Here is an 18,408-nt window from a genome sequence, read left to right on the forward strand (position 1 = left end):
ATTTCTACTCCATTTAGTTTAAAGAAATAGCTAGTTAACATGTGACATTTTTTGTAAACAATTAGACTAATCTGTCAGTCAGGTGATTTGAGATGGAAACGGAATAGACACACGGGTTATACTTTTCTTCCAGTTTTCCATTATTTATTGTGGTCTCTTTTTAGAAAGCAGAAACCATAACTTGAGTTTTTTGTATAAAATAGGATGTTAAATTGTTATCTTATTTGAGACTCCCTGCACAGGACATTGTTTGGGATACCCTGCAAAATTAATGCATCAGTTGTGTCCAACAACAAGAGTATGCGGACCGCGTCATAGCCACGTTTGTGTTTTAATTAAGTGTTAAGTGCTTCCCTTCTGATTGTTTTCGTAGAAATGCCTTTTGATCAATATTAAGCTGCTTAATTGTAACATTAAATAAAAAATCGAATATTTCTTTTTATCCATCAGTGATTTAGGTCAACAAATGATTGATGTATTTTCCAATTTCTAACATAATTTGTTTCTCGTATTACCATCCTAATGGAAAATTAGTTTTAACTAAAACAAGGACAGTAAACATTCACTTAAGGAGGGTGATCTTGACCCTGGAATTATGGACATTTTTGGGCCTCATAACTGCTAAATTATTGGTCTAAAGAATATAAAAGTATACATATTTAGAATGGCAAAGAGTTGATAAATTCATCTGTGAGGTCACATTTGGGCAAATATGCTCATTTTGAGACCCCACCCCCCTAAAAAAACACGACTTTTGGCCAAATGTTTTTCGGAACAAGACAAAGAATTATTTGTTTCGCCACATCAGTTATAATTACTAGCACACAGCCCCATAAACTCATCAAAATGACAAAACTGGTTTAGCACCAAAACCCTTACCATTTTGTTGACTGTTTCCACTGTTTTAGCCGTATTTTTGCTGCTGTTGAAGATCTTTTTTTTTTTTTATATACATTCTACGCCATCGCTGACAAGACTAAGACGGGTGTCAGGTCGAAGTGTGTTCAATATAGTTTCCAGTCCCTGAAGAGAGAGAGAGAGAGACAAACGGAATAATTATCTATTATAAATTAGGCAGTTTAGCGAATTTGTAAGGCTAAAAACTATTACAGCCCACGTTATTTCGGGGAATGTTTTTTTGTGATGCGAACAATAGGGTTGTCCACACACCAATTAAACATCGAATTTTGTTTTTGTTTACGCGTTAAGGGGTCAAATTAGTAAGTTAATTAGTTTCAAAAGCACTAGTCTAAAAGCACCATGCGGACTAATTCACCTCCAAAAGGTGGTCAAATTTTTCACTCGCAGGTCTTTTTTTGTTTGGTCTGAAATCCGATCCATCTGCTAGTATATACAAATTATACACTGTAAGTATGGTTGTTTAAAATTTGACACCATGCTGGTTAGTAAAAACAACATGTTGTGGTGTTTTAAAGAAATTGTTTGAAATTGTAACCAACCTATTTTAATTTAATAACACAGATGAGTTTAAGAATCCGTATGCTTCACAGCATTAAGGGCTGGGGTATGAACGTTTGGAGAGTATTTATTTTGGGACATTAGAACACATCAGACATATCGAATTGCATTCTGAATACGAAGAATGTCATTCTGATATCAAATAATTTTGATTTTTGAAATTCGCAATTTAATACACATTTTATGGCAAATCATTAAAATTGATATTTTTATATTTAACAGTACTCGAAGTAAACTTTATAAATCTGATGATTTATACTTTAAGCGTATGTAGGTGGGATGAAAAGCCGACGATCAATTGAAAATTTGGACCTTTCGTATTGAATATATGGATTTTTTTTCCAAAAACACCCAAAAAAAATTAGGTCTTTTTGGGAATAAAATCCATATCTTCAATATGAAAGGTGAAAATTTTCAATTGACCGTCGGCTTTTCCTCCCAGCTACATACACTTTAAGAATATATCATTAGATGTATATAATTTACTTCGAGGACTGTTATATATCAAAATTTGAAAAATATCAAATTTTTATAATTTGTCATAAAATTTGTATTATATCGTGATTTTCAAAAATGAAAATTATTTGATATCAGAAAGACATGCTTCGTATTCAGAATGCAATTCGATAGGTCTGAGGTGCTCTCATGTCCCACAAATAATACTGTCGAAACGCAATAAACGCTCATTCTAGATCCCTTAATGTTTGTTAATTAACATCTCTAACATGCTCATGGCTCTAAGTAGTAACGGTTATGTCTTTCCTAACAGAAACTTACACATACTGCTCCACTTGTTAAATCAGCAACTTGTGCAAATGTGGCTTTCATGTTTTTGTTTACCGCAGTTTTGATTTCCTTTTCTTCTTCTTTCTTCATCTGTAAGTAAACATATAAACATACATTTAGCATCTGTCCATTGCCAAACAACGACTCGGGCAAGCTGTAACACCACACCACTTGCCCGTATGCCCACTTGTAAAAACAGCTACCGAATTATTCCTGACAGTGCCCCTGTCAATTACAAAATGTATCTGTGCCCAGACATTAACGAACATGTTGACTCTAAGAATTTGGATTTCACTCTTGGAAATACTCTTGAGGAACAAAAAAGGGAATGAAATTCCTGAGCTTTTGGTGATGACCATTGCCATACGAAAAACTTGATTGATTATAATTATGGTATTAGATGGTATTACAAAAATGTAATGGTTGATAAAAATAAAATTGGGCATTTAGCCCTGAATGAACCAAAAATAGCACAACATCAATTAACAATGGTTGTCTTATGACCACGACATACATCCACTATAGTTTGTCCATGCAATCAGCAGATTTTTTTTTTCTTCCTCAAAAATCGAACAAGATAACTACTTGGTCTAATCTGAGACCATAATACCTAAATAGGTATTATGGTCTCAGGTCTAATTGATCGTCTTCAAATGCATTATCTCATCAACAACATTTCCGTTGATTTGATATTGAGCGAAATGTAAATTATATACACTACATATACACTACTCAAAGAAAATAAAGCATTTTAGCATTTTTGCTTTATTATCATTTTTCAAAAATAGCATTAACCATTTAAATTAGATGAATGTGCTGTCATTCGATAATGTTCAGGCAACAGAAACCATGCATGCACTACTAACTTTTTGGAACTTACCAAGTACTCACAGTACTCAATGTCCCATGACACTGAATAACACTTTGGTAACCACAAAAAGAACAAAGGCGAAAGAACCAAAAACCAAAATTGTCAGAATTCTGATAATTTTATTATTTTAGTAGTGTATATTTTAATATTTTAAGATTGATTATAGTAAGGTCATTTTATATTTAAAATTATAAAATGGCCATTACTATAATTACTATTTGCGTGCGAAGTGTGCACATATATCAACTGTAAAATTAATCGATGTGTTTAATCACACTTAAACAAACGAAAGCGGCACAACAATAATAGCTTCCTGTTCAATGCAAATAGACGTATGATTCAGATTTTTTTGTGTGTGTGGAAAAATGAGGTCATTGGTTAGAAGTTTTTGAAAAAGGAGGTCATTGGTAAGAAAATCCAAAAAATGGGACAATTTTCTTTTAATTTTTTCCCAATTTTGCCAAATTTACAATACAAAATTGCTGAAGTAATAAGAGAATTTGAAAGTCTCTGTATTATTTAAGCTACTGTGCTGATAAAATTCTAGAAAGAAAACGGTAATTCGGTAGAACTTCAAAACGGGGTCGCCTGGTAAGTTTGACTTCAAATAAAAAGATAGTCTATTGGCACGCCCCTGGCCATTTTACCACTCAATGTTAATTTCAGATTGCAGACGTCGACGGTATACATTCAGTAATTTCTAACCTCTTGTTCTGATGATGATATAGCGGCCGTTGTAACACGCCTCCATGCTCTCGCCACCGCCTTTTTGTCTGCTACCTTGGTTTCTATGTTATGTCAAAGATAATTTAAAAAATAAATTAAATTATTTGTCAATAGAAACAATTGAGAATGTTATACCTCTATCATAAATGAACAGGTAGTTTCATTTTAATGTACATTTGTCCTCTCTAATTAAATAAATGTAATTTCTGCTATATGGCCTATTATATAGTGAGTATGAAATTAAATAATTTTAACAAGGGTACAGCCTATAGGAATAAAGACCAATCGAACATATTCTTGTTTATGCCATAATATTGTAGTCTTTCAACCCTTTCATAACTTCAGCTGTGTAACTTACGAAAATTCCCGCTAAAAAGTGGTTCTTTTAAATTTTGAAAATCTGGATTTTTCGTACTGATCATACTATAATGATCACCAGACAATAATGTTCTAATCACACTATAGACTGTGTTGACATGAGACGTCAATTGCTAGGCAATTTCGGTCATATGCCCACGGATATGTTATGTTCAGTACGGTGTACCATGAGGAACATGCTAACTTAAAATAATTTTTGCAAACTTTGATAATTTTTACAAACTCAAATGATTTTTACAAACTCGAATAATTATTACAAACTTTAATTTTTGCTGTTGCAAACTTTAATATAATGTATTGTGCATGTAGAGGCCCATTTATTGTCGGATTTCTGTATTTAGATCACGCAGGGGACGCACCATTAGATTCTCAGGGGTGCATGGGAGTTTGGGTCAGGCAGAATTTTTTTTGTATTTTTTTATCGCCTCCAAAGGGAGGATTTATTTTCACCGCCTTTTTTTATTTATTTATTTATTTTTCAATTATAATGTATACCTTTATACAAAGTTGGGTGGGAGAAATTTGTTTTACTCACCAGTGAGGCAAAAAAATTTTCCATCTCACTAGTGGGCGAAGTTGTTTTTTCGTCTCACTAGTGGGCGAAGTTTTTTTTCCAAAAACTCCCATGCCCCTTGAAAATCAAATGGTGCGCCTCTTAACGCGGCTGTGTACTCTAGACATTGTTTCTTTCGCAAAATTGAGGGTTTTTTTTATGTTTGCACTTTGTTATGTTTTTTATAAATAAAAGGAATGAAAATCCAGATTTGTAAACTCCAACTGCAATATTTTAAGGATTTTATTTCACTATTCCACTCGTGTTTGAAATTGAAAAGGAAAGAAAATCTTTGTTGAACCAGCAGGGTACACGCGCCCAACAACGCATCGCGTTGCGTATCGCGCAATTTGTTAACGCACAAATACGCTACGCATACGCTACGCATACGCGACGCTTATCTGCATGCGCGGCGCATCTTATGGAAACACCACGGAAGCACTGATTTCACAAAAACCTAGTGGTCAAATGGCTCCGTTTTAGCTGATAAAATGTGGGTTTTTCAAGTTCTTTCCCCGATTTAAATATCAAGTTATGAATGGATTTTGCTCAAACTTCTCAAGGGGCTGTGGATTTACCCGATGTTCACGTAATATAAGGTACAAAAACGAAAACTGCCCTATTCCCCTGTGAAATTCGATGAAAGTGCAAAATGTGACCACTTTAAACTTCAACGGCCATCATTTCAATCTTCATTTTCTCGGTAAAATGACGATTTAGGTACACGATAACTCAATAAATACAGCATCTATAGGTAAGCAAATATGATCATCGTAAAAGGCACGATTGACTCAAGAAACGGTTTTCTCATTTTTTTATATTTTGGTCTATTTCCGATTTTAGGCATCATTTTGTGCAAATAGGCGTTTGTGAATTTTAAAAGTTCAATTTGATGTCTAAAATGGTCAATATCTCAAAATATAAGGCCAATTGATATAAAAAAATATTAAAAAAAACCGTTTTTGGAATGGAGCCTCAAGTTTGAGCTAAAAACAAAATAACATATTTTGGAAAGAGTGTTTTTTTTTTTTGTTGTTCCTAACAAATATTGCCAAAAACTCACTTTTTTGTAATTTTCTTCAGAATTGTTGTTTTACCCCAAATCTGTATTTATATTAAGATTTATTGATGTCTTGCCTTCATAAAATGTATACTTTTATATGTCTTGTGCGAATAATTACAAAGTTATTGCACTTTTACTACATGCATGTCTGAGAGTACACAGCCTCCTTAACAACAATTGGGCGCTATTAATACACATTAATGTTTTTAAGCAAATAAAATTCCAAAATATGGTACGTTTTCTGCCTTTGCTTGCCACGTGGTAAGCCTATGTTGAGGTTGCGATTATATGTTAAAAAAATTCAAGATGGATACCAACAAGTCGTGTGGCCGAGCGGTCTAAGACCCTTCTTTAAAAAATTAAAAAATATCGCATCGCGCATAGACTCAATCTCGATAGCCTGAGTCTCGCTGGGAGTCTTGCTCTCTCGTGAAAATTATTAGAGTTTGTAAAAAAATATTTGAGTTTGTAGAAAATCATATAAAAATAAAAAAAAATATTTGAGTTTGTGAAAAATTATTTTAAGTTTGCATGTCCCTCATGGTACACCGTAGTTCAGGGACCGTGCTTTTAAAAACCCGCCAGATCGCAATCAGGCCATTGACCTGTGTAGTGGTCATACGTTGCTCGCTCAACCATAACATCATGACTGTCCCTAATGGCTACTCATTAATAATGCGTTGCGTCAGGTCATGGACTCTATTCAATAATTTTAATCCTTTCTTTAAGGGCTGGGGTATGAACGTTTGGACAGTATTTATTTTGGGACATTAGAGCACATCAGACATATCGAATTGCATTCTGAATACGAAGAATGTCATTCTGATATCAAATAATTTTGATTTTTGAAATTCGCAATTTAATACTCATTTTATGGCAAATCAGTAAAAATTGATATTTTTGATATTTAACAGTACTTGAAGCAAACATTATAAATCTGATGATTTATACTTAAAGTGTATGTAGGTGGGATGAAAAGCCGACGATCAATTGAAAATGTTGACCTTTCGTATTGAAGATATGGATTTTTTTCCCAAAACACCAAAAAAAAAATTAGGTCTTTTTGGGAAAAAATCCATATCTTCAATATGAAAGGTCAAAATTTTCAATTGACCGTCGGCTTTTCCTCCCTGCTACATACACTTTAAGAATATATCATTAGATTTATATAATTTACTTCGAGGACTGTTATATATCAAAAATTTGAAAAATATCAAATTTTTATAATTTGTCATAAAATGTGTATTATATTGTGATTTTCAAAAAATGAAAATTATTTGATATCAGACAGACATGCTTCGTATTCAGAATGCAATTCGATAGGTCTGAGGTGCTCTCATGTCCCACAAAAAATACTGTCGAAAAGCAATAAACGCTCATTTTAGAGCCCTTAAGGTCAATATATGAAAGGGAGACCTTGAAAAACAGATGCGTGTTTCTAGATAATATTTTATCATCCAAGCTGGTGATCTAGGATATTTCTAGGAGGCGACACTTATTAATTCATACCGCTCACATCTTTCTTCATCCAATGGACTTTGGGGAACTGCTGAGATAATAAGTGGATGTTACAATCTAATCGGCTACAATCGGCATAGTTGATGATATCTGATTCTGATAATTCACTAGTAGCAGCGAAATTACAGCGCTTTGTATCCTCTGGTGCACTATATAAATCTTATATGGATTCATGTTATTTATTTATTTTATAAATATTTCTTGTAAACACAATCTAATGTGGTGCTCACTACATGTAGAAGGCCTGGTCTGCAAATGTTCAGTGCATAAATCTAGTAAAGATAAAGCTTCATATGTTTAGTGTAATCAAATGGAATACCAAAGCTGGATATTATACAATCGTGATGCATTCCTTCTTGTTATGGACGACAAGTATTAACTTTGATATTATTATGGCAATATCCATTCCCTTCTCAATTGATTATGCTTTCTTTTCGAAAAATAAACCATGAGGCCTAGAGGCCATGATATAAACCTATATTCGGTATGCGGAAACCTTCCACGGTTTGGGCGGCGCTTGCACTCGCATATTCACTAAACTGCCGCCTCCTTCATTTGCCAACCTTTATCGAGGGGCGTGTTTGAGGTTTTATAGTCATACATGTAGGCCTACCATTTTTCACCCTGATGTGGCAGTCAACGTCAACGCGTTGAAGCAGCTGTTTCGCTCGCGCATCTATGTGGCGTATTAAGCGTGTGCATGTGTACACCAGCGCTTTGACCGAACGCTAGTAATTATTTGGCTGTACCCAATTAAATGCTCACTGTACTGACATCACTACCACATCAGGATGAAAAATCGCATATCGCAAACCAGCCAAATTTGTCATAGGTTTGAATTGTAATAGGAAAACCGTGAATATATGGTCTCAAACTCTGAAACATCTGAGCAGAAACGTGTCCTTTTTACTGGTTTAAAGTGAGTCTGTAGCTGTCGCCATCTTTGGAATATAATACAACATTCTCTGGCCAAACATCGGGTTAAATGTAAGTAAATAGTTCAAATCGTCTAAATTCAATAATATCAAACAGTCACGGACATTAAGTCAAGGCTACATGAGAAGTTTGGGGTAGGTCACGCATTTCCTTGGTATAAAAAACAGCCAAAAGGATGTCCAAAATTCCCTCTTTTTATCACAACGCGATTTATTACGAAACAGCATTTTCATAGGGCATACGCTGGTTCTTTCAATTCTAGTTTAAAATCTGTTCGTCACATGCAGTCTGATTTGGTATCTATGTTTTCATCAAAGTCTTGGGAACTAATGTGGACAGTAGTTTCGTTTAAAAACGGATACTGTTTAAAATATCAGTATTTACGCGAGCGACATTTTGAGTGTGTAAAATGCATTGAAAATTGTCGGCTAAAGAATGCATAAATTAAAATCGCGAACAGTAATAGCAACAATAACTATCTACGTTCCAAGCGGAAACGCTTTTCATAAGCATACCACCTATTTTTGGGCAATCGCTGCAACCGAAATATGAAATTCCAGGCCATCTGTAAAAAAGAGCGTGAGCATATTTTACTATGAACTTGGGACATAAAAACACATGTTTTAATTGGTGTCAGACCTATTTTAATGATACGATAATTATGCCCCCAATAATGGCTTTCATTTGAACTATTATTTGTTAAACTGCTATTTTTACTTTTTGAGAAATTAATGAATTTATCGAAAAACTCGACGGAGAGTGTCACTTTAACAGCTACATCCCTTAAGCATTAGAAAACATTTACTTCCAACTGTCTCTCTTGAGTTAGATGTGTTATTTCCCTTTTACTTTCAAAACCGATTTGCTTTTATCAAGATAATTTTTAATGTTTTAGATGCGAAAATTAAAAGATACTTCTTCTCTCGCCTGGACTAAAACATGCAATTATGGGTAGGTGCAAAACAGCAAATACACATCGTTTTACACAGGAAAGGTTTAAGGGTGGTTTTAACCCTGGAAAGTTGGTCTAATGTATATGAAAGTATACATATTTAGAATGGCAAAGACTTGTTTGTTTGTTTGTTTATTTATTTATTTATTTATTTATTTATTTATTTATTGTGTCGTCTGACGATTGCCTTTTAGGCATGAAACTCAGAGTAACGACTACCTATTCTGGAAGGTCTGTTCTTTGAATTTTTATACGCTCTCCATTTTGGGATTGAGCACTTTATTCAAAAGATAGTCTAACTTGAGTAAAATGTATTTATTTATTTATTTATTTATTTATTTATTTATTTATTTATTTATTTATTTATTTATTTATTTATTTATTTATTTATTTATTTATTTATTTATTTATTTATTTATTTATTTATTTATTTATTTATTTTTTTTTTTTTTTTTTTTTTTTTTTTTTTTTTTTTTCATTTTTTTTTTTTTTTCCTTCCAAGTCAATAGTGGGGCGCCGTCGTCGTAGCCGGTGCCCCCAAAAGTCAACTTGAAGATAACATACCTTTCTGTAACGCTACATGTGCTGCCAGATACTCGCTGGCTGGGATGGCATTAAAATCAGTCTTAATGGTAGAATCAGCACCACCTCGAGCTGTTGGTGAGTGTTTCTAATATTTAAAAAAACAAGGCAAAAACATTTCAATTTCGATATGCCATGGCTTCAATTACCAATGGAATTGACAAATTCACAGATTTTTCTGGGCCTTATTCAATTATTATATTCGATGATCTATAATAAAAATAAAATATATACAAACAGACATTAATTAAACCTAAAACCATAATGTACAATTAATTTTCATCAAATTTTAATTTTTTATTCTCAAAATGCTTGAATAATATTAGTAATGAAAGGGTTTCTCTAAGGGACTTTTAAGGGGTAGGCCTACATTAAAGATTAGACATATTTAAACGTCGACATAAAAAAACAGGTCTGCAAGAAAACAAATTCATATTGTAAGATCGTACATCATCATGATCATTGTGGCTTACGTCATCGTGGTTGGTACTTGGTGTCACGGAACCGGTCATTATTTGCTTCAGGATATTATAAATATTACAATGATCACTTATAAGTGCTTTGTTGATACAAAATGGCTTTAGCTTTTTCAAACAGATGATTTAATTGATTTTTAAGAGCACATTTACGTTAGGATACATTTTTATCCTATCCTCTCAAGTCCGTATGCACAAACTAGTTAGACCGGGTCCCGGGGACCGGGTCTAAAGTTAGACCTGGTCTGAATGGAATTTAGTTCCATCAGGAATGGTCCTTTACTCTTATACCCGGTCTAACTCTTTTGTGCATACGGACCTCAGAGACTCCATTATACAAATAGACGGTTTAAAATCAAGGAAGTTATATATAAACATGGAGATACAACAAATAACGTAACGCATTGTTCTTTTGATGCCGATTTGATTTGGCCGACGGGCTATTCATAAAAGTGGTACCATTGTTTGGAACAAAAGGGTTCCGCCAATTAAATTGGTACCCGACCGGCATCATGCACAGCTATAGCAGGCAAGTATCAAAAACAATAAGTTACCACAACAGAGTAATGCATACTGCAGTTACTGTCCGTTTTCCTATACACAATACACAGTGCTCTTTCCCATTGACGCGTGACCTCTACAAATAGCCCTACGTTAAAAGTATGGGGATATGACTAGTTAACGTCGCTGTGTGAAAAATAACCGGCCAATATTAAAAGTACTCTTCTAAAGTTCTAGAAAATATAGTTTTTTAACATGTCCTAAATTTTTAGCTAATTTAGATGTTTGGAAATATTCGTACTTTGGTGTTTTAGTTAATGTTATAGGTAATAGTACATTGCCTAGTTAACGTCGCTGTGTGAAAAATAACCGGCCAATATTAAAAGTACTCTTCTAAAATTCTAGACAATATAGTTTTGTAACATGTCCTAAATTTTTAGCTAATTTAGGTGTTTGGAGAGGGTCGCACTTTTGTGTTTTAGGAAGGATATGTAAACGACAGATAACACCAAAAATATGAAGAAATTATTTCCAAACCGTGTTAAGTCAACAATCATTATGTTGCTCATTTTCAAGAATGCTGGTTTACAAAAAGCAGGCAATTGTCTCATTTCGTAAACAAAGGTATACACATCATTGTTTCCTTTCGTTTCCTTTATAATCGGTTACCCAACTGAAGCTATAATACCAGCTTTATTGCGATATCGCACATGAAAACAGACACTTGTGCACAACCAGAGAAGATCCGATTTAATCAGTTGAGCTGTTTCAATGAGTGTTATCTTGGTTTAATAGCTTTTAATGGGGTTTTAACCTAAAAGTCCTGCAATTAAGGTCGAGATGAATTCTACTGTAGACATGACTGCATCATGGTGTAAGCGAAGCACTTGACAAAGTGGTAACATTGTAAAAAAACACAGCCCAAGGGTGTGCTTTTATTAATATATTGTGTCCGATTTGAGTGCTGACATATTGGAAAATAGTACCAAACAATATTCACGAGGTCGTGCGATCAACACCTAATTGTTGGGCAGTTCCAATAGTTGAAACTCCAGGGCTCCACCGCGGAGTTTCAAATCTACAGTGCAAATGAATCTATTGCATAGCTGTAAAGTGGGCCCGCAGCACGAAGAGATATTGGCTGCATATTATTATAGGTAATATATCCAAACACGTTTATAGTAAATAAAGAAGTAAAATATTTTGGATATGTTAAAAATAGTTAAAACGTAGAAACAAAGTGAAGTGGTACTTACGTTTGGAAGTTGACCTCCTCCTTTTCTATCTTCTTTTTTGCGTATTCGGCCCAACCGACGCGTCGTTTGGAACCACCAAGAAGTGACACTGTGTTAAGCAAGAAACATTTTTGCACCATAATTGTGTGCCTTACAATGGACATCACTAATACAGCAAATATCGTCTTTACAAATATAGTCTTTACATTCAAACATAAATTTGACAATTTTATCCATTTTTTGATCAAAAACAGGTACATTTCTTTAAAAGGGCATATCTTCAAAAGTTATGAGCCGATTGAAATAATTGTTTCGGCTTATTAACGCTAACGGGTAAAGGCTTCTTTACATACCAATATACTTGATCAACTTTGTGAAATAGGAGAAAAAGATGGCGCAAAGAGGGTCCTCTTTTTTGGGGGGGGGGGTCACCCTGTACAAACTGAGATCTTTTTATTTTGTCCGGCTTTTCCATTCCAAACATATTTAAAAAATGATGTTATTAACTGTTTTGATAAAATCTATGCTCGGATTTGGAAGCATCTGCGCAATATACCTGATCTTAGGAAGAACCAACGATTTTACCACTAGAACTCGACCCAATACAGTAAGGTTCCTTTTTTCCCAAGTGGAAATTGTCTTTTTCATCAGTACAAGTGATTTTTCATAGTTCTGTTTAACCATTTGCACCAAATCAGTATTGAAAGAAATTCCTAAAAAAAAAAATCAAAATTGTCCTGAAAATTCCAAGTTAGTTTTTTATTTTCACAAATATTTGTGGTTCTATTTTTATATGATCCTATCCATACTGCCACTGTCAGTATTAATTTTCAAACCAGACATTTCACGGAAAATATTCAAAGTATCAAATGCGCTTTTTAGCTACCCTTCTGTGCCATCTAATATCAAGGTTGTGTCGTCTGTGTATTGTGTCATTTTAAAATTCATGTCATTTACTTTAATAATAATAATAATAATATACACTTATAGAGCGCGTTACAAACAAAACAGTTTCTCAATGCGCTTTACAGAAAAATCTTAACTACAAGATATACTACAAATTTAAAAAGCCCAATAGAGCAAAACAAGATAAAATCAAGCAAGATTATTACAACACAGCATAAATGCTAATTCAGAGAACAACGAAATCACAACCACCACCAGACGTGCTTTCGCAGTGTTGAACGGGGGAGAGGCAAAAAGAACGCAAACAGCAGGCCGCGAAAACCCGGAGACACTAGAAAAACACGCCAGTGGTTGAAGCAAAAATTAAACAATTAATGATGCAATCAATTAAATAAATATAAAAACAGGGAAAATACCCTCGTGAAATACAGAACGATCATATCATTATAAATATGTAGGCCTATACAATTATAGCACCAGAAACAACATAATAATATGCAAGCAATAAAAATATGAAACACATATATAAGAACGAATTAGATATCCAATTTAATTCCTTTTATGTTCTTATTTTCCTTTAACATTAAAGCTAAAATTTCCGCACATAAAACAAAAATATATGGGGAAAGCGGATCGCCCTGCCTACAACTACGCTGAACTTGAAACGGTTTTGAAATATTCCCAGAAGAAGCATTCTTATAGAGGGTTTCAAACCATCTACAAATATCTGTCCCAAAATTAAAAGCTTTTAGAGTTTGAAATATAAAATGATGTGATACCGTATCAAATGCTTTTTCGAATAGCAGACCAGGCATTTCATCCGTATAATTTAACAAGTCATAGAGAAGGCGAATATTTTCGCCTATAAATCTGTTTGGAACGAAACCAGTCTGGTCTTCCGAAATTAGGTTATTTAAAACTAAATTTTTGTTCTTTGTATAGAACCTTCCCTAAAACCTTCACAAAGACTCTACAACAGACTGTGTATGAGATCCCTTGTTCAAATTGTGATCAGTCATATATGGGTGAAACGGAGCGACGTTTTTCCACGAGATTAAAGTGAACACATGAAAGAAACGGACAAAGTAACGGGTTTGAAAAAGAACTACACCCGTCAGACCAGAAAACAGTCGGTAAGTGAGCTCAGCAAATCTGCCATAGCTGATCACTCAGTACAACAAAACCACGTCATCGATTGGCAAGGGTCCAAAATCCTTAGCAATGAAGGTGACGCGAGATCAAGAAGAATCATGGAATCCATCTGGATAAGGAAGAAATCCCCGCAAGTCATGAACAGAGACGAGGGGGCCCATTTTCTAAGTCACATCTATGACCCAATCATCTCCGCGAGTAGTGCGCCCTCTACAGGCCGAAATCCGCCGGAGGTGTGTGGACATAGATCACTCTGAAGAAGAGTGTCGCCCAAGACACTCGAAACTGTCAGGTCAGTGAAAAACAGTATTTTTTGGTTTTTGAAAAACGAACCTTGTATTCTGTTCTTTGGAAAGTTAACATATTTGCACACACAACCTAAAGAATTAAAGTTAGAAAGCTCCCAATTGCAGAAATCAAAGTTTTCTCGGACGAACTGTTATTCATCTTCAGTGAAAACATGAATAACATAACACCGTCGGATTATAAAATAGATAATGTGGACTAATTTAATGAGATACACAACCCTTAGGAAGCGTTGAGCGAGTATGAAAAAAGCGCCCTGTTGATCAAACTTGGAATGAACTGCATTGATGCTCGCATTATGTAATTGTTGCTTTCTTCGCAACCATTCAACCGAATCATACAAAATTTTCGTATGTGATGCACAATAAAATATTTGGTTTCTCCCCTTCTTCTATCCATTTAGCTTTTGATCGAACAAAGCACCCTTTAATATTTCTCGTACGCAACTCTTCAAGCTCTTGTTTAGCGTGATTGAGTTCCCTCATTACTGAATTGACGTTTTGGTCATTCAAACTGTTTCTGCACATATTCTCTCCAAATGTTGTATCAAATGGTCAAGTGTTTCTTCTGTTTTATCTAGGTCTCTCTTTCTTTTAGATGAAAATGCCCAAGTAGCACCTCTAATTTTCAACAATGTTTCGAAGAACAGCTGATCCTCGATAGTCAGAACTAACTCCGACGGATTAATATATCATTTATGTATTCTCTATATCATTATAGAGAAGCCGCATGTATATTCTTCGCCTTAGTAATCGAATCTTTGACAATATTTACATATTCCTCTTCTTTAAGCAATTCATTATTCAATTTCCAAGATCCCCGACTTTTTTTAATATTATTACATTTACTTAGGCCAATGATCAGTTCTGTACCCAGGTGTTATATCAGCAAAATCGATCAAGTTAAGCAATTCAGAGGAAATCAAGAAGAAATCTAACCTTGTTTGTTTTATTGGATTACCTTTTCGCCAAGTAAAACGTTTTTAAACATGTTAAAACATTTGGATTCAGAACTCTCCATGGATCGCATATTTCACAGTCTTCTTTTATGTTCAGAATCATTTCTTTTGCTTTTGGGTTATTAATATTTACATAATTGAAAGTATCCATTTCTTGATTTTGTATTTATTTTGTCTTGATTTGATATTTATAATAAGGTTTTGATTGAAACCAAATTTTCCATTAAATTTTTCATCACAGTGGCGAATATAGAGAATTATATAAATGGAGGAATTATGACTTTTTAAACAATGTAGCATTAAAACTTACTGCTTCTCTTCAAGGCCGCTTTCTTCTTCCAGCTATCGTCTGACATGGATTTTGATGCCGATTCTTTCTTTTTGCGAGGCTCTAAGACTTCTGAAAGAACTCGACAATTTCCCTGCCGAAAAAGTTACATTTATATAAGAATAAATATAGATAATCTTTCTGATCTCTGTTTGCTCATTTGGTTGGTTGGTTGGTTTGTGTGTTCGTTGGTATTTTTTTAATTTGGTCTTTTACTGGATCAATTATCTTCACATAAATATATTTATGATAAATGAAGAAAGGAATCCAACGATTACAATGTTTAGGGCTATACCTAATATTCTAAATAGACGTCTTGTTTGAAAGTAGAAATAGTAATACGATGTGTTTATTATTATTATTTTATGAAGCATGCCTAGTGTGATTTTAATAAAGCATTCTACCCACAAAGCTCTCGATATATAATATTACAGCTCTGAGGAATGCCCCACAACAGAAAATATTGTTCATTGAACCTTCATTTATTATTTTCCAGGCTTTTGCCACTGATTACGATTAATGACGTTTAAATTAATTGGACTCATCCAGCGTGGTATGCTGTGATTATTATACTCACCACCTTAATCACATAGATATATTCATCTTTGTTCAAGTCCTTGGATATCACTGTCCCTGGTCTGTAATAAACAATAACATTTAATGGCTATCATATCATACGTGAGAATGCATGGGCTGTTCCAATTGAAATTTATACACCCCCTATGAAAGACATGTCCTTAAAGAGGAAGCCCCACCAGAGCAGTTCTTCTGGGGTGAACCAAACATGCCTGGTTATCAAATTAATCAGTGACAAGGTTACCTCTGATTTTGACATGTGCTAATTGATGTTTTAATGTCATTGCATCAATTAGAACCTGTCAAATTCAGAGATTACCTTATCACTGATTAATTTGATAACCAGGCAGGTTTGGTTCACCCCAGAAAAACTGCTCTGGCGGGGCTTCTTCTTTAATCTTCTACACAGGGAGTGTGAATTTCAAATGGGGTTACCTGAATGGATGACCCTATTGGAAATCTACAACCCATGTATGAGAGATTAGGTCATGTCAGTCTTCCATAGGGGTGTGGATTTCACCAAGAATAGCACACTGAAGGTGAAGGCAGTTTAATAGCACGCATTAATAATTTGAGTGGAAATCCAGTGCTCGGTAAATTAACTTTGCTACCACAATTTCGTAAGTGCGGATGCCTAACACTAATGAGCTATTTAAGCCTATATCTATATAATATTTCAAGTGACATTTTACACAATTATGTCATGTGGATGCCCGGGTGTGCATGACTCGTAATCCTATCCCTTTTATTGTTTCAGAATTATGAAACACTGTCCACTGTTTTGATTCAACAACGTAGTGGATTTGGCATGTTCCCATGAATATCCAGTGTTTAGGGATCGTTCACAAACACTTGTTAGGGGGGCTGATGCAAAAACCCTTGAGGGGAAAATTGTGTTATATGCTTTTCTATGGGACTGACGCTTACTTTTCATGTCAAAAAAAGGGGGGGGCTGAAATTTTGAGATCTCAAAGGGGGGGCAAAAACAATTCGCGCCAAATTTTTTTTGGCATCAGGCCCTCCTAACAAGTGTTTGTGAACGGTCCCTTAGAAACAACTAAACAAACATTAATATTTTATTATATGCATACAACTAAAAGGTATAGCATAGGGATGTAATTGTAAGAGTTAATTGGTTTTATCAGAATACGAAAACTTTGCTTGCGATATTAATTACATGCCTATACACAGACATGTTTTCAATTAATAGGGGAGACCGGGGCAAGTCCGCCCACCCCGTGTTTCTGATCTCGTGACTGCTGGAAAAGTACAATGGTGATGTAATTAGCTGGCACACGTAATAGCTAAGTACCCAAGAAAACAAGACAGGTCGACACATCTCGGCACAGAAATTATCGTCAAAAAACGTTTTTTGAGTCAAGGAAGTTTACATTTTTAAATTAGTTATATTGTAATAATCTCAAGACCTTGCAGAGACGGTTTTCGTTCTTATATTTATTTGGAAGGTGAACGTTTTGTCCAACATATTATGCAATTAAAAGACCGACATATTGTGTTTAGTAGGCATAACACGAGGTAAAGAAAAAAAGTACCGTTGGGGCAAGTCCGCCCTGTATGTGAAGGGGCAAGTCCGCCCTGTGTTTTCCCCAGGCGAACTCCCGGGCGGATTCGCTCCATCGGCGTATTATGCAAAATATTGATAATAATACCTTTAAAAAAGATAAAACTACATGCAAGCGTATCAGTATTACTCATACCACCGTTTATGCCCCAAAACCATAAATGCCGAAGTTTTAAATAAAGGTTTTGCTCATGTTGGACCCCTACATTTATTAGCTTACATTATACCCCTCCAATAAATTTAGTAGACTCTTTGGAAGAGAGTGAGTGCCTAATATACCATTTACTAAACGTTTGCATTAAATTTATAATTGTTATGCAATATTATAACCTTTTCTTTTTATCAGGGCGAACTTACCCCACCATAGGGGCGGACTTGCCCCAGCACGGGGCAAGTCCGCCCTGTCATCGTGATTTTTATTTTCCCTTCTCCTGCCGTTACTGAAAGCTCAATGTCCTTACAAATGTGGTAGTATTTAGCTACAGTATACAGCTTTATGATGTAAAAACTATAGCCTTCTAACATGAGAATTGCCCTATCTAGG

General features: G+C 34.6%; 1 protein-coding gene across 1 annotated transcript in view; it reads right to left on the reverse strand.

Moving 5' to 3' along the window:
- Nucleotides 1-947: 947 nt before the first annotated feature.
- The window catches only part of LOC140161224 (uncharacterized), a 36,006-nt gene continuing 18,545 nt past the window's right edge, over nucleotides 948-18,408 (reverse strand). Inside the window, exons 10-16 of the mRNA XM_072184673.1 lie at nucleotides 16,284-16,344; nucleotides 15,689-15,800; nucleotides 12,078-12,165; nucleotides 9,827-9,932; nucleotides 3,842-3,924; nucleotides 2,257-2,355; nucleotides 948-1,023 (exon numbers count right to left, since the gene is read on the reverse strand). Of these exons, the coding sequence (XP_072040774.1) occupies nucleotides 9,839-9,932; nucleotides 12,078-12,165; nucleotides 15,689-15,800; nucleotides 16,284-16,344 (355 nt within the window). The 3' untranslated portion in view covers nucleotides 948-1,023; nucleotides 2,257-2,355; nucleotides 3,842-3,924; nucleotides 9,827-9,838. The remainder of the gene's footprint in view (nucleotides 1,024-2,256; nucleotides 2,356-3,841; nucleotides 3,925-9,826; nucleotides 9,933-12,077; nucleotides 12,166-15,688; nucleotides 15,801-16,283; nucleotides 16,345-18,408) is intronic.

Source organism: Amphiura filiformis, chromosome 9 (assembly GCF_039555335.1).
Source record: "Amphiura filiformis chromosome 9, Afil_fr2py, whole genome shotgun sequence".
In the NCBI taxonomy this organism is placed as follows: Eukaryota; Metazoa; Echinodermata; class Ophiuroidea; order Amphilepidida; family Amphiuridae; genus Amphiura; species Amphiura filiformis.